Source organism: Loa loa (genome assembly GCF_000183805.2).
Source record: "Loa loa unplaced genomic scaffold supercont3.344, whole genome shotgun sequence".
Lineage (NCBI taxonomy): Eukaryota > Metazoa > Nematoda > Chromadorea > Rhabditida > Onchocercidae > Loa > Loa loa.
In genome coordinates, this window is record NW_018108524.1 from 1 (window position 1) to 23,656 (window position 23,656).

Here is a 23,656-nt window from a genome sequence, read left to right on the forward strand (position 1 = left end):
TATATATATATATATATATATATATATATATATATATATATATATATATATATATATATATATATATATATATATATATATATGTCATTATTTGCAGTATCTTTGTATTAACTGTTCTATGATACCTTTTATAATCAATTCCCAAATAGTTTTTTTTTTGCAACTTATTTCTTTAACTTTTCAAATAACACCTATCATAATTAAAAACGTTGGTATTTTGGAATAGTGGTGTACCGAAAAGGTTCTCGAATTCAATAAATTCCAAGAGGAAGCTGGAATCTAACCATACAGGGGAGAGAAAGGGAAGAGTTGGAGCAAGAGTATCCCTGGCAGTACTATTTAATTAGATTATTAACATCCACATTTATTTTGCTTGTTTTCAAAAATAGCTTCACACAATCTGTTCTAGAGCTAAATCCAGAGTTGTTTTTTTTTTTTTAACTTCTAAAATCCAAATTCTTTTCAGTTTGTTTGGTTGTTTCCAAATACTTCGAATCCCTTTATGTTTTGAATGAATTTTTTGCAAAATTTATGAGTTTTCGCAAAAAAAAAAAATTTATTTTGCCATTCGTTTTGCCCAACAGTTCATTCTTTTGTTTAACTTAAATATGTTATCTACAAAATTTGTAAAGATATTTTAGTGGGAGCGCCGCATCAGTTTGTCCCTTTTTTGGTGATATAGCTGCCGATGATTCCAATTTTCCAAACATTGCAACGATCAGCATTGATCTGTGAGCAAATATTTTCAAGATTGTGGAACAATTTAGCAAATAATTTCAATATTCACTTTGTGTACTTCCTTTAAACTCTCAGAAATTGCATGGTTTAGGGTGAAGGAAAAATCCGTCATTCAGCTGATCATAGTTACTTGTAAATTATTACAGCGATCAGCGATACTTCCTGGATTACGGTACGATAAGCTTTAGTTTTCAGCGTTATACCTTCTAAGATATTTACTTACCTACTAAAATGAAGCCTCCATACGTGTGTACTTTCGCATTTAACCTGCGATATTTGTGTTGTATTAACAATTTTTGGCAGGAAATTTGAACCATCAATGGTTGATTGAGTAGAAACGAAGTTGTTGTGGTAGTTTATAATAATTTTTTGTGATCTTTTCTGATTATTGCATCGATTTCTCATGTAGCTAATGTAATTCTTGACGTTTCATGTAGTTTTTGACGTAAAGATTTGCGTATCCTCACGTAATTTCTGGAGTACTGTAAATTTGCAGAAATTTTGCAGAAAGGATGCAATTTGCAGAAATTTTGCAGAAAGGATGCAATTTGCAGAAAGGATGCAGAATTTCACTCTTCCTTTATCAGTTAGTGATACTGACGAAGAATTTGGTGATTCCCACAGTCGTTGCGTGAAATATGACCGAAAATTTTGATTGCCAGACCGTCTTACGAAATCTCATAATGCACGGAGAAATCATGACAGTGCATGTTTTCGGTATTGATTGGGAGGTCGTTCGTAGGCAAGCTTAAATACATAAACGTAGCATTAGGCAAAACTAGAATGGTAACGACATGTGAGTGAAAAGTAGATGAACGGTCGGTAATAACTGCAAATGTAGCAATGTATTTCGAATTTAGCAATCGGTTACAAGAATATCCTGGTGCGAGCATACATCGGATGCAGCTGCAGTGTAGCATGTTTTTTTTTGGTGGATTTTAGGCTTGTACCAAGGATAAACTGCAGTTTTCGTCGAAAATAGGATGCCAAGTTATTTTTGTGAAAATACCGCTTTATCGTTTTGGCCTACTGTAATCGATTAATTGAACTCTGTCAGTAATGATCATCCTCTGATCGAAGGAAAAGTTCATAGATACATATCATGAATTATTTGCAGTTGACATTGAATTCACATAAAGCTATAGACATCTGCGATTCACACTACGTTTTTTCGTGTGATCACCTGAGTGGGAGTGATGGGATCTCTGAAATATTTCAGGATTTAATACAGTAATACAGCAATGGTGAATAAACTAACAATTTATGATAAAGCTCAGGAAGATTTGCATGAAGTAGACATCTACCGCGATACCGCAATACGATTTCTTGGTAAGTTGTGGAAGTTCTACATAACTTCACTGTACTGTTGTCTCAGATATATTACAAATGGTCGGGACGACTAGTAGGACGTACGCCATCAAAAATAGCATTTTTTTACTTGTTTTATTCTAAAGTTCTTAAATTTCTTAAATTCATCTTAATTTTATAGATTTCATTTAAAGACCAGAATTCACTTTTAAGATTTCATGTTTCACTCTCAAGATGTTTGTAGTAGTACACTGGAAAAAATACTTATCTTGGTAAACTTGGTAGACTTATCTACGACAAACTATGGACTTATTTGTATGTTCAACTTATTTTACGTCATTAAGAATAATGCTGCTCCTTATTTGTTGCTTAGATTTTCGGAATCTTAGGCTATGCCAATGAAATTGGCGAAGCATTTCGTGCATGGATACCAGCAAATGCAGTACGATTATCATATGTTGTTGCAATGGGCTACGTTTTTTCTGACACAGCTGACAAAAGTCGAAAGACTTATCAGGTTAAATTATTCGTTTAACTTTCTAAATGATCCAATTATTTCTAGATCTATTTCCAATAGATAAAACGAAGCAGTCGAACACTTTGCATTATGAGACTCCTCGGGAAGCTCACGTTATAGTAATACTAGGTTCATAAAAAATGTATGCTATGATTAACAAATAATTTTAATAATTCATTTTTCAAATTGTATGGTATTGTTTGATTAATAATACCTTTGGGGAAGTTGATTTTAGTTGAATTATCTGAACAATAAGGAACGGTCTCGAGCCGTTGCTTTCCGAGCCATCGATACATTAATCTGGCAAAGTTTGGCATCTGTTGTCATCCCAGGATTTATGATCAATCGTGTTTGTTATTTATCCACTAAACTGCTTAGCTGGTTAGCCATTTGTTTCGGAAATTTATATTTCGTCACTTTTAGTTCCTAAAAAAAGTGTATCTTATGTAAAAATGTGAAAACGATGGAAAATATGTTAGGTGCCAAGTTATAGGTAAATGATATTCGATAATAGAAAATGGAATATTTTATATTTGATAACCCTAATACTTTTTGATCAACATAACATCTAATGGCGTGCTCTAATGAAAGTGCCAACCAGACTTTTTGGTCTTTCTGACATTAATCCCTCAAATATAACGATTTATTTCTTTGAAAATTTGCCATTATGGCATGTAATCTTTTATTCTGATCTTTATTAAAGTTACTGTAACTATTTGCATAATTTGAAGGTCAACAAAGTGGCCATTGAAAATACAAAAACTTACATCAACACTACTGGGATTATGTACTATCCCATTCATCGTGAAACCAATTGATACAGCTGTTGAGATAGGTATGGAGTCTTCAATAAGGAAGTTCTATTCGGCGGGAATTTACGAAAAGTAGTGGTTTCGATGATAAAAATGATGGTAATTTTTTCATTTAGTTTTCTCGAAGAGTTTAGTTGAGTTGAAATGTACACAATATCAAGTCTTAAATTCATCATTAAGCATCCAAAGCAACTTCAAAAGCAGCTCCTATACCTTTTAAATTCTGTTAATTGTAACAAGAACTAGAAAAAACACAAGAATCAGGACAGGACTTTGTTGTACCACTTATTTCTGTATTCCTTACCCGGATTATTATCAAAAGCAATTTTGGACAGCCTTCTTCAATACCTTGTTCCTTGCACTAATCGCAGCAGTTGAAATCCAACAACTGTTATTCTTTTATTAGTATTGTTTCTGTTTTTTTAATTGCAGAGATTACAACATTTTATGGTGATTTAGTGTGATCGTATCAGATTGTTTGCCCTTTATTCCTAACAACTTGTCTTTTTCTCAGATACGCTTGCATTTGTCATCGCTAGCACTGTTTGTCGCATTGAAATATCCGTAGAGAATAGAGATTTCAAGCCTTTATGTAATTCAAAAATATTAATTTTCTAATAATTGGATTAGTTTTCTGTTTTTTCTCATATTCGTTAGGATATTACTATTTACATGTATACTATGTACATTATTTCGAAAATGAATGTTTTTGTAATAAATGCAAAAATAAATGTTTATTTTAAAGTTCATTATTGCTTTTTTTTGATCTAGAATTCGTCATTTTCAATATTTTCTCCATTATTTGTTCCATAACTATGTTTATATATCTCAGTTTACAGATATCCATATGCATGCTATGGTCGTCGGCATTTGCATACCACGATTAGATGTAGTTTACACAGCCTTCACCCAAATTTGCTATGTTTTTAAAGCTTAGTTTTCCTGGTTATTCAGTTTTGGTTATTCAGTGCTTTTGCTTAAAACAAACGTTTTGCTTTTACTTCTTATGTCCTCAACCTAGTCTGATCTTACTAAGCTATTCTTATCCGTTTTGAATTTTTATCGCTTTTTGAATCATTCCTCTTTCCCTTCATCATTACGAGAAGTTACTGCTTCATCTTTCACTCTTAATTTGCATAAAAGCAGTGGTCATACGGACAACTCTAAAATATTGGTCGTAGTCTGTCGCTCGTCTTTTATGCAAATTTCTTTGCGTTTGCTAAAACGAAATTTAACGTAATTATTTGAAGGATAAAAGTGCAGCAGTCGTTTTGACAGTGTTGAATGTGATACATATAGCAAGTATTGCGGTTTTTTTCTTCATTTTTAACTGAACCGTACTTCAGATTTAGGTGAAGGGCAATTGCAAGTGAAAGGCAACTGTATTATTATCGTTATCGAGTATTCTTTCTTTGGTTAGAAGTTGGACAGTATCTTATATAATGATCGGGCAAGGATTTTTCCCCAGTCAGTATACGGCTAGCGGCGGGTATTTGTTTACATATTTATCTTATTTTTTAATTTAAAGCACTTTCAATTTTTAAATATGGGAAGTTTTGGATGACTTAGCTTTGCCCAAAATTGTTTTGGTATTTTGGGAAATTATACAATGGAACTGTTATTTTGATATTCAGAGAATGATATGAGGATAAAAGTTCCTGCATATCTAATCATTGTATCCACAACTTTTTAATCTTCTTACATCTTCCTCAATTGATTTCGTTATATTTTCCTTACATAGAAGCATATTGCCGAACATCTCGCAACTGTCTGCATTGAGAATGAGCTGAATTGCAGCTTATAATTTTCTAGTCCTTTACTTGCTTTCTGGGCGTGTATCAATTCAGCCTGTCAACCAGATCCAGGCGACATTAAAAACTGTCTGAATCTTATTTCAAATCTCTTCTACCTCGGTTTCTTTTCAATATTTTTATTATATTGTTTCAATGCTGTGAATATAATATTTCCAGTTCTATTTTTCAGTTCATTCCTACTTACCGAATTCAGTTTTTCAGCTCATGGTAATTTCATTGTTTCAGCCAAAAACTGGTGTGCAATGTCGGAACGTTTTTTGCATGCATAGTGGACTTGTTCTGGATCTAATAATAACTTTTACATTAATTTGTTCTATTATGTTCATTCGAAATCCTTATTATATTCATTTATTTGTCGTTCTTAGATTTCCGAGCATCGGGTTATTGGTTGTAGTCCTTCATTCCGATCGTCCCACCATCTGAAGGTTGCTCGGAATGAATTCATGCTAAGGGATGAGAAGACAATTCTGATTATGTTCATTCGTTTGTCGTTCTTAGATTTCCGAGTATCGATAGCGATATGAATGCAACATCGGATAACATCTGGTCACAACAAGGACCTCAAAATGAGACTGTCGAACGGTAATTTGCTATTTTTGCGTGTTATAAAATTTGAATGTTATAACAGAAACATAATTAGATTAGCAGTATTATATTACTAAAAATTGCACATTATATTACTAAAGTGCTTTGAGATCAAGTTGCGAGATGACTATTGCAACTATTCTTAGAATATTCCAATTCCATCATGTCAGTCTTCAGAGATGAAGATTTAGACCACTGCAAAATAGTAGTTGTAACTTGTCATCCATCTTTTTCTTTGAACCTTACTACTTTTCTTTTCAAGCTTATATTTGCCACTTATCTTATTCAAGCTTGTTCGTTATCTTATTTAATTTGTTGTCATTTCTTTTGTACTTTTCTTTGTAATTCATTGTCGTGATCTAAGAGTGGAAATAAATTGTTCTGAGAAAATGAATTATAAAATGAATTGGAAATAAAATAGGAAATGGATTGTTCCTCTGCTTCACTGATATCGCTTTTTCATCAACTTTGTCTTTAGCGACTTGTTCTCCGGCGTTAATTGTGGGATCAATTTCGACAAGTATGAAGAAATACCGGTTGAGGCAACAGGCAGTGATGTGCCACGCCCGTGCACAGTGGTAATGTTTCGTTCCTTCAAAAGCCAGTGATTTAGATTTTTAAACTTTCAAATGAAAAGGAATGAGTTTAAAATAGTGATATTGTGAACTTCCCTACTTCCTATATGTTTTCTCGTTTGCCGTCTATAAACATTTTATAGGCAGTCATTACCTTTTTGTCAACTTTTTTAGTTCGACGAACTGCAGTTGCATCCTTTGATTCAGGAAAATATCAAGAAATCAGGATATACGAAACCAACCCCAGTCCAAGTATATTTAATTTCCATTCACCGCTTGGGAGATTTGGAGATTTCGCACTTGTACTTTTGAAAATTTGTTAGTACTCTGAACTTATCAGTTTTCTCCGTTTTCAGAAATATTCTATTCCAAGTTTATTGAGTTGCCGTGACCTGATGTCTTGCGCACAGACCGGCTCAGGAAAAACTGCAGCTTTTCTAGTGCCAGTTATCAATCACATCATTCGAAATGAGTCGACTACAATGAGAATGGTAGGTAAATTCGAAACCATCGCAACAAAACTTACCTTTTTTATTAGTTAATGTGCCGTGTTTTTGATTCAACTTGTAGAATCTTAGTTTTTATACTCGATCTGCTTCAGCTAAATCTTGCTGAGATAGTCCGTCAAGGTGCGGTGGTGGTAGATATGGTCAATACCGAGAGACAAAAATATTTTCCCAAATCCTGAAACAAGCTAAAATGATATCGAAGTGAATTAAAGATGCAAGGATGTCTTCTTGAATAAATTAAAGAGCAGGCCCTTCGAACCTAAAATAAACATACGAATATTTTTCGGAAGTTAATGTTTGTTCTGTCAGCATTAGTATCATTGTTTGTTTTTCTATTATACTGCTTTTCTTTAGCTTATTTTCGGTTAGAAAAAGCAAGGTTTCCAGGCTTTTTTTTCCAGTACTTTAATCCGCTCATTTTTATCCTTTTTTTGGGCTTCTAATTTCCATCTATTTATTGAATTATTTGCAGCCACAAGTCATGAGCACCAGTCGTCGTACAGTATTCCCAGTTGTGCTGATATTATCACCAACTCGTGAACTGGCTATGCAAACTCATAAGGAAGCTTTGAAATTTGCTTATCGGACCAACGTTATATCTGCCGTACTTTATGGTGGTCGTGAAAATTATCGTGATCAAGTGCAAAAATTAACGGTATGGTGTTGGTGAAATATTATGATTTCGTAATCATTTTGTAATCACACGGTTTCGTAATCTCCGTGTTAATCATATAATCATTGTTTCAACCAGTTGAAATTTAGACTTTGAATTGGATAAACATATAATTAGATTAATTTTTTAGCTCGGATGCCATTTGCTCATTGCCACACCGGGACGTTTGTTGGACGTGATGAGTCAGAATGTCGTCTCCCTTCATGATTGTAGGTTTTTGGTACTCGATGAAGCAGATCGAATGCTTGATATGGGCTTTGAACCTCAAATTCGGCAAATTGTGGAGTGTCATTCGATGCCCAAAAAGGTTTTATTTTTTTAGTATTGTTCTTTTCATTTTGCGGTGTCTTATTCATCGTACTTTCTCTGATAGCGTAATCATATGTGGATAGTCGTGATGATACATCTTCCATAAAGAGATCGAAGTGTGAGCTATCGGTTCATTCTCTCTGTCTAATAGCGATTAAAAATGATTCAGGCGATTTGATACTTATGGTCGGTAGGCGCATTATCTTCAAAATTTCCTTTGATCTTCTGGAATATTATCTGGCTCGGTAGATTCCACAGTATGATGTTTTCCAGGGGTAAACGTTTTCAGGGTCAGCGCGTCACTGCAATGTTTTCTGCTACATTTCCAAAAGAAATCCAGATATTGGCACAGGATTTTCTTATGGCAAATTATGTATTTCTTGCTGTTGGCCGCGTCGGTTCAACATCTGAAAATATTGTTCAAAAAATTATTTGGGTGGAAGAGCATGATAAGAAGCGTTTACTGATGGAACTTCTCGATATTGATGGTGCTCCTTTCTATATATGAAAAATGTTATATATATATATATATATATATATATATATATTACATATATATACACATTAGTTATCGGGTTAATAATTATTACCTGCTTTGGGATTTCCATTTTACACAAGCTCAATGATTTGAGAAGAAGCTCGGTGAACTTTGGTTTGTTTGAAGATAAAGAAATAACAATAAATTCATGAGTCTCTTAGGTCAGTTCGCAACACACGCCCAATGCGACTTGTGCTCATCTTCTTAAGAGTAGTCACAAGATATATTCTGTCCAGTCATTTGTTTGATTCTGAATTTATCCAATGACTAAATCAATTCTTCTAGTGTTCGAAGCTAGCGTATGGCAGTATCTTGCTTGTTTAAAATTTTTGGAACTGTCATTACACTTTTCTAAAGCTTGAAGATCTGGCAACTTGAGAATAAATTAAGTTACTTTAAATACAAGCAGTACAATAGCAATCGTTTTTTTTTTTTGAAATAAATATTCCAGAGCTAAATTATACAATTTTCAGTGAACAGAGGACTTGCTTTAGTATTCGTTGAAACGAAACGGGGCGCGAATGATTTGGCGTGGTATCTTCAGCGCAATAACTACAATGTTATGCCCATCCATGGTGATCTTAAGCAATACGAAAGAGAACGCCATTTGGAAATGTTCAGATCCGGACAGACAAACATATTAGTTGCAACAGCTGTAAGATTTCTTTTCATACTTGCATGAAATTAAATTCAACAAAAAAATACATTCATTTACTGTTGTTGTTGCAGTTCTTATAGGAGAACGGATTCCTTTCGTATTATGATGTAAATTTAGGTGGCAGCCAGAGGTCTTGATATTCCAAATGTGAAGCATGTGATCAATTTTGATCTTCCCACTGATATTGACGAGTATGTTCATCGTATTGGCCGTACAGGGCGTGCTGGAAATATTGGATTAGCAACTTCATTTTTCACGGATCGAAATCGTAATATAAGTCGCGATTTGATGGATCTTTTGGTTGAATCTAATCAGGAAGTGCCGGAATGGCTGGAGAAAATGTCTAGGAAAAGCTACAGAAGCGCTTCTAAATATTACGATAGGACGCCCGGAGGGTTTCTTTTCAATTCCATGTTTTTGTATTTATATTTAACAACTATTTCCTGTTCGTGAAAAATTGGCGTTTCATCTAAGATACTTTTAAGGTACTTAGTGAAGAATTTCCTCCGAGATTCAAATACTGTCACAGTCTCTTTCATTGAAAGGGTAGGGTTGAAGCCAGAACGCAGTTATTAGTGTTATAGTAACCGATGACCCTTAATTAACTATTTCGGTCTTTTACCCATGCTTCGTTGAACTACAGGAGAAATACTATTTGATTATTTTCAGACGTTTTGGTGGACATGATCATCGTTTAAATACTGCAAGTAACTCATTTTGTTACAACCGTCCTACACCTGTTATGCAAGAGTTTGGGAAAGAATCGAGTTCTTCCTGGTATGATCAAACACCAAGCAACTTTCATTCATCGTAAGTTCTTTCTATAAATTTAATTCAATCTATAATTTTTCACGGTCTGCTCGTATTACTTCCCGATCCTGTCCTATAAATTTGGCACAGTCAACAAGCAAAATTTCACATGGAAAAGTTGTTACTGACTGTTCATATTATATAAATTAGCACTTATTAATATTGGTCTTGTCCTATCTGATGATGTAGGCACTGAACATAAAAGTTAAGAGTTGATTGAGGGCCGTTTTTCCATCAGCTTTATTAAAATATCCCACAACATCAGCTATGATTTTTAGCTTCAATCATGGTGATACTCGAAGTGCTTTTATAAGCACAACGTCGGCTACTTTCCGGAGCAATATGTATCAGGCTCCTCAGGCAGGTCGCATTTATCAACCACATGGAGATTCCTTTTCATTCATACCATCTGTTCCAATCAGTAGCATTGACTATTGGCGTGGCATTGCTAGCACTTCGCAGAGTGGAGGGTAAGTAAAATTCAAAAAGTTTCACATTTAAATAGCATGTCCATCTGATTAGTGGAGCAGATTATAGTTTAGTAAATAATGGAAGTGGGCCGTAATTCTATTTCTAAACGATGAAGTTTCAGTAATTAAATTTCATACTTCTAATTTTGTGCTGCTGTTTCATGTTAATAATGATGAGAAGAAATTTCAGGTTTTTTCGACCTGGTACTTCAGCTTATGGCGTACCTTTTGGAACTCAGGCATCACAGGCAGCTTTCGGTAATTGGCAGCGTTGATTTTATCTGATCTCTTTTGTTTTGTTCTTTGATCATTCATTGTTTCTTTCTTAACGTCTTTTTAAGCTCAAATTTTGGCTTAACGATTGCTACTTTTTAAGAACTTTCGTTTAAATTTAGTTTAGATTTTAGATTCGAGTTAGTTTTAAATTCGAGATACATAAAAACTAGACCTTTCTTTGAGCTGGTTTATTGAAATCTTAATCTATTTTAAACCGATAAATATCAGCGTTTTTCTGATCAAAGCAGTTGATTTCACTAAATATATATATATATATAACGCTCGAAAAAGGAATTTATGTAGTCATGGGAGTCATACTTCTTTTGTGTCCTTAGCAACTCTACAGCTGATCTGAGGAGTTTGTGGAGGTATCCTTTGAAATCTTCACAACTAAATATACACGCATGAAGAAATATGATACTCATTATTGCATGAATTGTTTAGGCTTTTCCAAGCATTTGAAAGCTCATTCAAAAATTCAGGGGAATTTATACAATCGATGGAATTAATTACTTTGGTCAAAAATATGAGGTTTTGGAGAAGCGAAAGATAAATTTTCCGAAGGAAGGCAGTATTGAGATGATCAGATTAATGGATTTTTTTAAAAATGGATAAATCTAAAATGGTTGAAATGCATTCAGTTATAGTCAGTTCAAAATTCATTTTCATGTATATTCATCTCATTTTCTCGTTATTTTCGAAAAAATTTCTTTTCTTTTGCATATTCATGTCAGGTTTCAATTAATTAATATCTGGGATCTCTTTCATTTAATTGCTTGTTAAATTTTCTTTCGTCTTCTTAGCATTTCCCTTCCGCTACTGTTATGGTGCACGTGCATGGAGCTCAGTATCATTTTTTGTTTTTAGATACCTCTTCAGGTACGATTCATCGGCTTTATTCATTTAAGATTTGTAATATTTGTCGGTCAATATTATGATACATTCCTTTAATTTACTGTATTATCACATTTTCATCAAATTTCTCAATTCTTTAAGAACATTCAATGTGTGAAGATTCCGCCAGAAATTGGTCATTACTTCTAGGTGCTGTATGACTCATAGGAATTTTTTCAGACACTCTTGGTTAATGTTTTAAAATATTATCAGTTGATTTGTTAATTCTTAACAACTGTCAAACGCGAGATAAAAAGACTTCTGAATTAGAAATTTAACTGATAGTAATTCTGGGATATGCTTAATGCTTATGAGAAATTTTTAAAAGAACGGACTGCATTGCTGAAATGTGAATTGAACAACTGGCTCATACTAATTGTATCTTAAACAGTTACACAAAATAGCATCAGAAATGACCTCTAGCGTATTGATCTCTGTATCTTATTCGCGCTTGTGCCTTATACGATGTCTATTTCTGATGTTTTAGGGATGCAAAATCATTCTACTTCATGTTTTGCTATTACTTGATTTTGTTCTCTAATAATGATACTTTAAGAGGAATTTTACTGATTACATTTTGTTATATGCTAAGGTTTGTTTTTTCAAGTGAGAGGTGTGACAAGACAGAACATTCCATTTTTCTTTTCTTTCTTTTTTTTAATGTTATAATGAAAGTGTTATTGAAGGATTTGAAGGAAATGACTAGAATTAATATCCTATATATGTTTTATTTTCACATAAGTTTACAGCAATGCTGGGTCCGTTTCAAAATATTCAGCTAATGATTTCTCGGGTGAACTGATACAGCCGCTTGTTTCGGTTTCAGTTTTGCTGTTGTTTAGATCGTTATCGTCGTTCGAGCTACCGGATCGTTCATCTCGTTGACTGCCTTCTTCCGGACTTACTGATGTTTGCCATGATTCTTCCATGGAATCACATGTTGAGCTGCATGTTATCTGGAATTCAATAAATTTCATGTGCAAGCTCAGAACTGAAGTCGTTTGCGATGGCAGGAAAGGTTGTAGGATTTTGCCATTCCTGTGAATTACAGAGTGGATTGCAAGACGTCCATCGAACTTGACTGTCCTTAAGTTTGTCATATTTCAGAAGGTGAGAAAAGATTTTTGAAATGTTCTAGTGATTTATGCAACAATTCGCATTGGGGGATTAAGTTAATCTTTTCCTATTTCTTTATATCAACAGCTTTTGCACTTTATAAGTTTTCAATGACCAAAAAATATACCGGTTCAACCGGTTCGATTGATTCGTGAAACGAAGTACTTGGAAGAGATGATACGTGAGATGAGTTACTGCAAACTTCACGACATTGTATACTATTACGACGAAATTTTGCGCGAGCATTTTGAAACCAAACCTGAAAAGTTTGACATTTTGAATAATATTCGATAATATTTTGATGTTGTCATATATTAATATACGAAGTGTTTGCATGATCTCTTAGAAGTGCTTCCCAGGCCGTATCATCTGTAATATTCATAAATATTAAATATCGATAGCATATTTTCATTGAAATTTTTTGCTTTCATTCAATCAAAACTTATTAAATGTGGTTTTTTAAAATTTGAAGAGTCTTAAAGCACCTGTAAAACCCTCTTTGTAAGACCAGTTCTTTGTGCCAATTGTTTCAAGTCTTTAGCATCCGGATTATGATTTAAATTGAAATAACTTTTCATTGTCCTCAGCTGGTGATGCTTGAAACTGGTACGCATCCGTTTTGATTTGTGCGTTATATTCAACGTTTCTTCTTCAATGCAATCTACAAGTTGATTCGTTTTTTATTGGATATTCCAATAGATTCCAATAAGACGGAGAAAAACTCTTAATTTCCCATCCTAATATTCACATCCCTTTGTCCATTACTGGATATCTGGGATATTTCTACGGATAATAAGATTGGTGACGAAGCAAAAATAGTGAGCAGATGGGAACAGACAAGAATCGGGGTTAGACACGAATGTCATCTTACGCTAATAGGCCAAATCAAGGTAGTTTAATTTTGAAAGTGTTCAATGTTTCAAAAATCAACAGTTAAATACCATAATGAGCATTGCTCAAGCATTATTAGTGTGTCTCCTTAATGATGGCGTTCATGGCTATATGTGATCAAACCAAACTTCCCGAAGAATGACTCACCGATTATCGGCCATTTAATCATTTATTTTGATTGCTTTTTAAGTAAAATTTGTTTGTAATTTGATATCACATCAAAAATACTACAAGAATTTACTTGGCTAGAAGGTACAAAAATCGAACCTCTCATCGTTTCTCCTTAATAAAAGACATTCTTAAACGTGTACCGTAGTACTAGAGGGGTTTCAGTCATTCCCCTAGAATGACTGAAATAAGTAATACTGCTATCTGTTTCTTGACTAAGCTAGCTTAAGCTATGCTAACCATTCTTCTTTTCAAGGAACAAAGCGGCTATTTGAGTGTGCTAACAAAGCGTATATTTTCCACACATCCTCCAATTAGCGCTCAGATACGGTAGTTATATATGAATCAGCTCACTCAAATGATGTCTTTCATAATTTTTATTGCATTTCTAAATCTTATACTTTCAAATTCTAACATAGAACTGCAGCAACTTAAAACATTCTTCCTTCAATTTCTTCTTTTTTTCTTTCCCTTTTCCTTTCTATATTTCTCATTGCTTCAAAATTATATTATCTGTTTAGGTTTCATTTTCTTTCTGCGAAATGATATGGTAATTATTAGCGAAAAAAAAATTTAATAATCCTCTCTAAACAGTTTTGTTCATCAAAAAAGCATGAAATTGAAAAAAGATCAAAGATTTTACTTTGTATTTAAAATATAAAAAATGTTTGATAACGAGTTACTTGAGTGATAAAATTTGAGTAAATAAAAGTAGCTTCAAATGAATATAAATATGATACTGTTCAAGCCATTATCAATGATTGAAATCCAAATTCCCGAGCTAGCCAGTGAAGCATACTGTCTTGTCATGTCATACTACTTTCTACTTGTCCACTAGTTTACTGCCAATTCAAACAGTTGACGATTGCTATCTGAAGTTGCTAGGGAAGGATGGAAGAATTACCCACAAATGAAAAAATCAATTAAAAAACACCAGTGCCAACCAATACTATCTGTGGTACTCTCGATGTCATCAGTTGACTTTTTCCACTTCCGACATCGTTCTTTCCCTCGTAGCACCGAAATCTCGGATGAATCGGTGGTTCGTAGAGAGCTATCATCACTAGTAATATTGATTGCACCAAAATGCACTGAAACCTGAATATCATTTCCTTACTGAATTACTGACAAAGTACATGTCACAATCTTTACTATCAAAATTTTCAAAAACACTTTTTAAAATATTTGAAAACATTTAATCTCATTTTAGTAATAATAATAGTTTGTGTCGCACGGTTCTAAATTACGTTGCTCAATCTGGTTGCTTAATCTTTGTAATCACGTTGCTCTATCCTTTCCAACCACTAATAATAGCAGAAGTAAAGAAATAGGAAATCAATTCAATCAATTAGTCAATAATTCCTTGGAAATCAATACAAGGAATTAATTCATTTCAAGTATTCTATTGATTCACTTGATTTCAAAATTCATTCCTTGCATTTTGATCAAAAAGTTTTGTCGTGATTCCAACAACAAAAAGTTAACGACATCGTTCATGTGATTATAAGTAGCCTATGACTTACGCAGTGAAGATGAAATTCCATCCGTTCATCCATCCTTATCATATCTTTGAAAAGGGATTCTTTTCGGAAATTTACAAATTTTCATCATTTATTTAATCCATCTATGGACAAGTACAAGGATCACATATCTATATCTCACTATCATTTACTTTTATCTTCTATGGTCTTAGTAAAATTATCAGCCATAATTTTTGTAACAGCTAATTAAGCTTTCTGGGTCTTACTCTCAAAGATTATCAACATTTAAGTCAATGTTAAAGTTTAACGTGACATTATTTTGTAACAAAATAAGCACTATGGATGTAAATTTTAAAAACTTAATGAAAAATAATGGAAAAGAAATAAGCACCGTGACAGTACAATGTCCCGTTACATCCCATCATGAATAATTCACTCGGTCGAAGTGGTGCAGAACAAACGTAACACGTGAAACATTCCAAATGAAAAATTGCTTCATTAACTCGCATGACAATATCTTCATCACATAATATGGCAGCACATCGCTCACAACGTTTACCGTATTTACTACAAATGATTTAACTGAATCTAAAGGTATCTCCATCAGAAAATATTTATTTTAACGTTTTTGATATGAACTGATAAAGAGAAAATGATTAACATTTATATGATGATATTTGGTGACCTCAAAATCCATTACCATTTAAGCTGTTCGATAGATAAGTTGTAAAATGGAATATACAACAACCAATTACATCAAGTGATAGAAGTTCAAAAAGTGAAAAAGGAATATTTGAACTACATAGTCAGCTTGATTTAATGTTAGTTTTTATTCATGCATGATAAAGTTATTGTAAGTGTGTAGGCATATGCGTTTACAAACGTTTACATAAATCATTATAATTAAATATGTTTAATGTTAAGTGGTAATGTATCATGTTTAGACTTTTGCTCAAATGAATTGAAATTCTTTCGAGTTATGATAACTTTTATGTACTGATAGTAAACCTAATAATTTCTTACGTGAGATAATCATCACGACAAAGTACCATTCCATCTTTGTAGTAGCAAGTTGATGTATTATGCAGTGAGCAGTGACATAGACAGCAACGTAGACAATCATAGTGCCAACTTTGTTCGTTCATCAACAGGAAATGCTGATCCGTAATGGGAATCAAACAGGATACACAACAACCTGTTATTATCAACAAATTTCCAAAATATGACATGAGGAAAGGACGTGAAAGACTACGTGAGAATGGTCAGTCGAAAAAATAGACGGAATGGTCATTTAATCGAAGCTTTACATATTTCTTACCAATTGTTGTTAACTTTAAATGTAGAACAAAAAGTTTTCGTTGTGATTTATTTCTTGAAAGGTGTTGAAATCACAAGATCAAACCAAAAGAACTCCTATCTACTTTCTCTGAAGGGTTACCTGCCGTTGCAACTTGGCATAAAGCGGTTGAAGTTGATGGAACGCTTGGAATTGGTGGTGATGATCCGGTTTGAGTGTTATCATTTAAAGACGACAAATACATCATCCGGAAATTAGCATTGAATATTACAGAAAGCAAGAAAAATGCATGAACAAACGATACGCATGTGAAACTAACATAACTTTACATAAATATTTACTGATACTCGTAAAAGATATTTCCAGAAATTACAACCGTTATACATATTTATTAGTCCGGCAGAGATTTATTAATTGATTTAGATCGTATTAATTTTTAATGTCATATATTTGGGAAATTTTGTAGGATTCTGTTAAATTTCCAGAGAATACATGCAAGATACCGAAATTATGTTGAAATTCCCTGACAGTTTTTGGCAAATTTCTAGGGAATAAAAATCCTTTTTATAACAGAAATGAGAATGAAGTTCAATAAGGTTTAAAAAAAAAACGACAAGCGAATTGATCCGGTATGAAAGGGTTATATGAGGGGTAGTGTACGGCTTTGCATGGATCGAAAGAGGATTATGAAAGTAGGTGTAACAGCAATTTTGCGCCAACAAATAATGGCTCAATCTCTTCCATCTCCTACTCTTAACAAACGATATCACGATGTTATGTTATTACTAACCAATGTTTAGTTGTGTTTATGTGACAACTGCGACATTTCCTTCTTCTAAATCGTCCTTACCTTTGAGAGCCAATTAAAGAAAACTTCAAACCTGTCATTATCACTACAAAAGCATATTGTTGACAAGAAGTCCAATCATAGATTATATTCAAACTGCTACAATTTTGATATGATAGAATAAAAGGGAGGAAGTTGGGGTTTGGTAAACAGCGTCGATACTGAGGATGAATTTTGAGACAAGAGGAAAGCGAGGATAAATGACCAGTTAAAACTCTCGAAAGGACACTTGAAAAGGAAGGATAATGTGCGTTGCAGCTTGTTTTAATGATGATAATGACCGGAACGGATTACAATTTGACACCGAGCATAGAGATGGCAGGTGAAAAACTGCTAACTATACAAAACCGAATTTATCTGAATTATTTTCAGTTACTGAAAAAATAATATTATTTTTACAAAATCCGGTGTGTTAATGCAAAGAGTGATATTTCCATTGGAGTATGCAAATTGCATTCAAGAGACAATGCAGTGACAATCAGCAGTTTAGTGGAACATGTACTGTTGCGCAAACATATAATAAACGAAAGTTTTAGAGAATTAACTACAAATGTCTTAGAATTTCACCAAAAAATATTAAGGAAAAGTCCCATTGGCATTGCTTGCAGTGAAACCAAATTATTTAAATAGCAAGATCTGATAATTACAACGATCAAGTACTACTGCGCTTATTACCAACTTTAAATTCTTGAATGTAAAGAGACTATATCTATCGATAGAAATCAAAGAAAAGGTTAAGCTACTTAGTTAGCATCCTTAATTTTAAACCTAAGGAAGTTTTTGCTTCCCACTTCTTTTATTACGGTAAACAGTTAAATCAACTTCACATTCTTCCTGATCCTTGACGAATGATACATCTGGCAAAGAAACATAAAATAGTCCCAAACATATCCGAACTTTTCAACACATTGGCAAATTTAAGAGCATCATAAAAATTCGTTTACTCTCTTTGATGGTATATTAGATAGTTTATGACACTGTAAATAACCAATACAAAGCTAGTTTTAGAGTTTGTCCATATACATTGATTAAGCAAATCCTATCTCGTGCTGTTCTTTTGCTGTCATATAAATGGACATCAACACCATACTGGTCATTGGTGGTCAAAACACGAAATACCATTCAAAGATTACGGAGAACTTGAAAAAATTTCTCGACCAGACCGGCATTGCTTGGAGATTAACTTGTAGACTTTATGTTGCCTCACGAAACTTTTCTTGAACATTTCTACAATGCCGTATAAAGAAAGATTCATTACCGAGTAGAAAGTTAAAAGTTTGAAACCATAATTTTAAGGAAGAAATACAGTATCCAAAGGCTGTAAACGAGCAGATCAAACAAATATTGAAGAGGAATGGTAAATTTGCACTTATAATTATGTCCAATAATAGCAGTCCACAAATGCACCACCGGTGCAAAGATGTGGTACAAAGAGGTTGTCGAGTACAGCAGGGGTCATGAAGGTGAAATGATGATGGGATGACCTCGTGGCAGGGGTCCGTTGTACTGCTTTTGCTTATATTCAATCTTCACTTGGCTCTGTTTTTAGCTGTAATTTCCATAAATTTTTTTCTTTTACCCTTCAATATAACCAACAAAGCATAGAAGTATGGTAGAAATAAATTAAAATTAAAACAAAATTAAAATAGAGTAATAAAGTCATTTGAGTTTATTGTCGCAAAAGGAAGAGCTGAATAAGAAACATCAATAGGATGACGAGAAAAATATCATCCCGTTCTCCAGAATATTGTCATCGCGGGACTGTGATGAAATGAATTAAGTGTATTTGGAGAGAAAATTCAGTGAAAGCTACAAACAATTGCGCAACAAAATGGCAGCATTTAAGAAAAAGTATACGTGGATATAGAGGTACCGTATGCTTGAAAGATGATAGCACAGCATTAGATAAATTGTGATTGGAAGAGTAGCCAGAATGAGGTGTAAGTTGCTAGGAATAGCATGAAATGGGATGTGCATTATCCTGGCCAACTGGACTAGCTAGTCGAAGCGATGATACTCAAAGAGGCTCTATGAAAGAGCTTCATGCCAAAGTGAAATGAGTAGGGATAAGCCGACGACTCTGGGATACCTTGTCATTAATGAGGCTCCGCACAAAATATTGTATCAACAGATAGATCCATCATTCAACGATACTTGTTTACGCCACAGGTACTATCTGCGCCACTCTTAATCTTGATGATTCATATTAAATATGAATTTTTCATGAAACATGAAATTTCACTTTTTCAAGAATAGTAGAATTCATTGAGTTTGAAATGAAATGCACATTTCATTTCATCACCCATTTTTGTTTTTGTTAATAAACAATGCAAAAAAGAATGGTTACACCTGCTTATTCGTTTTCTTTATCATCAAATTAATAATTAACTGAAGAAGATGAAGAGCACAGGGTCAGGTTTGTGCATGTATTCTGCTTTTTTTTCTTTATAATTATTGCTACAGTAATAGTTCATAAGAGTGAATGTTTAATAAATTGTGGAATAGTCTCATTATCTGAATTTTGCGCATATTTAAATTCAATATTAGCAGTATTGAGGTTTTTGGTAATGTAGAATATTTGATGGAATAGATGAAGGTTCCTTTTGAAATCTTTTGTTGCTTTGATGATACAGCATAAAGTTTAAGGATCATAAGGAAGTTGTAATTTGGAATAAGAATTTTGAGTTTGGAAGGAAATATTATTTTTTTAAATTATTTTGTTAAAATTTATTCCATATGGACGATATTATATAAATTCAATTTTTTCGTTACAATTACATATCTTTACTTAATATCGATTCATTTGCACTAAATAAACAAAATATACACATTTAATGCAGTTTTCAAATATCACTAAATGTAGCTAAGGTAATTGAAAAATATCAATTCTATGATTTAGTGATATCATTTATTATGATGTAAACAACGATTTTATACGATCCTTTAACTCAACAGTGATTAATTTAAGATCTAAAAATGGGACTATAGCGCACACATTAGAAGTATTAGTTTTTGTAGAATTATTATAAAGTTCCTGATTAAATAGTTATGAATGTGATGATGATATGAGTACAGATGGCTTTTTTCTCTTCACCAATAAATTATTGCTCATAAAGGTTAGCTCACTTTTTTTTATCTGCGCCAAAGACTTCACCGCCGACACCAGCAAGAGTCTGAAAAAGAATTAAAATGAAAAGAGGAAGGTAATATTGCTTATTGTCTCATTTTCTTCGTCACGAAACGATTGGCTTAGTGAAGGTAGATTGAAATTGACTAACAGCACTTTTATCTTTTTGATGAAGAGAATAGTAGCAAAGGAAAAGACTTCCTACTTAAGATCATTCAAGGAATGTCATACTTGATAGTTGGGATCAAATGTGCCGGCTTTAGCATCCTTATTTTCCGGAACTCGTGGTCCTGCACCGCCACCACCACCTCCAGCTCCTTTCTTATCTTGTCCAAATACATCACCGCCAACACCAGCTAGTGTCTGATAATTGGGATCAAATGTTCCTGCTTTAACATCCTTGTTGTCAGGAGCTTTTGGTCCACCACCACCACCGCCACCACCGCCTTCTTTCTTTTTATCTGCCCCAAATACTTCACCACCAACTCCTGCCAAAGTCTGGAATATTTTATTTGGCATGAATGATATAATTCAACAAATTAAAACATTTAGAGTAGAATTTAGAGACATGTAAAGTGGAAATTTAAAATGTATTCCTCATAAAAATTTAAGAAATTTAAAAGCATTAAAAATAAGACTACTTACCTGATAATTGGGATCAAATGTGCCAGCTTTTTCATCTTTGTTAGCAGGAGCTTGCGGACCAGTACCACCACCACCACCACCGCCTCCACCAACACCACCCTCTTTTTTTTTATCTTGACCGAATACATCACCACCCACACCAGCTAACGTCTGATAGTTTGGATCATAAGTCCCTGAAAATTTCTTTAAAACTTTCTGATGATATTAATTTACCTTAATATTTAAAACCAAGTCATTTCAAACGTGAAAATCCTTTTAAAATGCACGGACAATTAAACCCACCAGCCATTCCACCGCCTGCTGGCGCTTGTGGTCCTCCACCGCCACCACCACCACCACCACCACCACCGCCACCGCCACCACCACCACCACCACCACCACCACCACCAGCAGTACCGCCAAAACCAGCGTCTTTCTTTTTATCTTCACCAAATACTTCACCACCCACACCAGCTAATGTTTGATAGTTCGGGTCATATGTTCCTAAAATTAGCTAATTATTTTCATATTTTAAAAAAAGCGCAAAAGTCCGAATGCAGTATTTTTATACAAAAGCTGCTATCACATTGATATAACTTAAGCCCTAAGAATTGTCTTTTTTTCACAATATTGTTAGCTTATAATCAAAATTCTATACTTTCTCTGATATTAAAATTAGCATCCATGTATAAACTAACTTACCGGCCATACCTCCCTGTCCAGGTGCTTGTGGCATTTCTACAGCAGGAGGAGCAGCACCGCCCTGAGCAGCACCACCCTGAACAGCACCACCCTGAACAGCACCACCCTTAAATCATCATATTATTGATTTCAAACTTCACGTACCTTATCATATCATGAATGGGAAATCGCACTTACTTGAAAAAACAAAAGTCTAAAAAACTACTCATTAATTAGTCAATCGATAATTGGAAACAAAACAGTTAATGGACTAAGAGATCAATCAGTCCAAATGACACCTGATAAATTCCAGTAAATCTGAAACTTACCTGATTAAGTTGACCTCCGTCTGCAGCTGCTACAAATCCTGGTGTCTGCGCAACTGTAATTCAGATTGATCAGTTCTAATTTTTCAATTTAAAATCATTCAAGTTATCGAAATAAAAAATTTGATTTCATTCGATGCAACTTTTTCGATTTCCATAGAATTTAGCTATGAAAATCGAAATTTTCTACTCAGCACATATTGCTATCATCAGTGAACCGGACACTCTAATATTATCCATAACAGTTTTCACATCCCTAATTATTATAGATTTTTAAACCAAATAAAAGAAAAAATTAATTAATAAATGTTCATAACGATTATAAAACTTCATACCCTGTCCATCAGTGATTCCTTTTTGTTCTCCCGGGACTTTTTTCTTTTTCTGAAATAAAAAAATTAGCTTGAAAAAAATTATAATTAGCTATTGTAACTACTGCTAATTAGCATTTAGTAAAATTATCATTAATTTAAACATGATTTTTTCAATGTAATTCACTTAGGAAAGTAAACAAGAACAAACAGATAAGTAAATAATGACATTAAGAAGTGTAAGTGAAAGTGATGGATCGTTTAATGTTAGTGCCATTTATTGTTAAACTACGACTTTTACTAATTTCATGATTACGGTAGTTGTCTATTCGCATTAAATTAGCCCAAATAATGTTGTCGATAATTTGAAAATTGGATAAGAATATCATAAAAGCATATTTCCATACAATTATTAAATCAATTAATCAATTTTAAAGAAAGGAAAAAAACTTTCAACGAACCTCACGAGGAGCCTTTTTTGAGCCGCAGCAATTAGTAGAATAGATTATGGCAACGTATAACATTAATACAAAATGCAAAATCAAAAATATCGGCGATTCAATCAATTTCAATTTATCCATCGTTATTAATACCTTTCGGTCTCTTTCCTATCTGCTTTTTTCTTCGTTACCTATAAGATAATAAGATGAGATCATTAATGCGGTTGAAACGAAACTTTGAAAATGAAGTAGGAAGTTTAGAAATGACAAGTTTCGCAAAAATTTAATATCGCCTGATAAAATCAGTGACACTTTTCTGAAAGCCTGTTTCGTCGAACTGACGGCGGTAATCTCACTTCAAGTTGAACTGAAATAACACCGGATTTCCCGATACGGTTTATCCTAGCCTTATTATTTTGGAAGATACAAAATGCCAGTAACCCAATTAATCACCGTAATGGCAAAAGGATGCAAAAGGATTTTGCTGCTTTACGCTGTATTTCTAATAAGAATAACAAATTAATTGTAGAATTACAGTTGTTTTATTGCTTTATGCAAAATTCCAAATTTTGAATTTTGCATAATATCGTGCAAAAAAAGCTTCATTCTAAGGAATAAAAAAAAAAAATTAAATATAATTATGAAGCTTTGTTAAATTTAAATTTAACTTAGTCAAATTAAATTGAAATGAATTGAATCAAATCTAATTAAATGCGATTTAGTAATATTCTGTTGCTTTGCAAATGACTTTCTAGTATGATTTTCTATTAATGTTATATACAATGTATGACAATTCGAACGACAATCTTTGCTCTATCTTTTATCTCCTAAGTGATAGAACGGATACTACAAAACATTTCC

At 33.3% G+C, this 23,656-nt stretch overlaps 5 protein-coding genes across 5 annotated transcripts; 3 read left to right on the forward strand and 2 right to left on the reverse strand.

The window, feature by feature from the left end:
* Positions 1–1,979: 1,979 nt before the first annotated feature.
* On the forward strand, positions 1,980–3,451 carry LOAG_04576 (hypothetical protein; the record flags this gene model as incomplete). Its single annotated transcript, XM_003140113.1, has 4 exons — positions 1,980–2,067; positions 2,436–2,563; positions 2,799–2,944; positions 3,295–3,451. The coding sequence occupies 4 exons, from the start codon at positions 1,980–1,982 to the stop codon at positions 3,449–3,451; spliced, it is 519 nt and encodes a 172-aa protein (XP_003140161.1).
* A 2,258-nt stretch (positions 3,452–5,709) lies between these two features.
* On the forward strand, positions 5,710–10,591 carry LOAG_04577 (ATP-dependent RNA helicase An3; the record flags this gene model as incomplete). Its single annotated transcript, XM_003140114.1, has 12 exons — positions 5,710–5,771; positions 6,253–6,352; positions 6,524–6,601; positions 6,706–6,840; positions 7,331–7,513; positions 7,662–7,838; positions 8,130–8,328; positions 8,852–9,033; positions 9,154–9,431; positions 9,706–9,846; positions 10,125–10,316; positions 10,507–10,591. The coding sequence occupies 12 exons, from the start codon at positions 5,710–5,712 to the stop codon at positions 10,589–10,591; spliced, it is 1,812 nt and encodes a 603-aa protein (XP_003140162.1).
* A 1,577-nt stretch (positions 10,592–12,168) lies between these two features.
* On the reverse strand, positions 12,169–16,683 carry LOAG_04578 (Lhx2 protein; the record flags this gene model as incomplete). Its single annotated transcript, XM_003140115.2, has 7 exons — positions 12,169–12,442; positions 12,730–12,861; positions 13,088–13,263; positions 14,606–14,752; positions 15,534–15,709; positions 16,166–16,337; positions 16,581–16,683. The coding sequence occupies 7 exons, from the start codon at positions 16,681–16,683 to the stop codon at positions 12,230–12,232; spliced, it is 1,119 nt and encodes a 372-aa protein (XP_003140163.1). The 3' UTR covers positions 12,169–12,229.
* Positions 16,684–17,531: 848 nt separating this feature from the next.
* Positions 17,532–18,747, forward strand: LOAG_04579 (hypothetical protein; the record flags this gene model as incomplete). The annotated part of the gene is made up of 3 exons (XM_003140116.1): positions 17,532–17,608; positions 18,295–18,388; positions 18,583–18,747. The coding sequence occupies 3 exons, from the start codon at positions 17,532–17,534 to the stop codon at positions 18,745–18,747; spliced, it is 336 nt and encodes a 111-aa protein (XP_003140164.1).
* Positions 18,748–20,408: 1,661 nt separating this feature from the next.
* On the reverse strand, positions 20,409–22,936 carry LOAG_18526 (PE-PGRS family protein; the record flags this gene model as incomplete). Its single annotated transcript, XM_020451189.1, has 8 exons — positions 20,409–20,459; positions 20,645–20,911; positions 21,059–21,231; positions 21,341–21,541; positions 21,740–21,845; positions 22,048–22,100; positions 22,380–22,428; positions 22,817–22,936. 8 exons carry the CDS (start codon positions 22,934–22,936, stop codon positions 20,409–20,411), a joined length of 1,020 nt encoding a protein of 339 aa, XP_020305052.1.
* Positions 22,937–23,656: the final 720 nt, after the last annotated feature.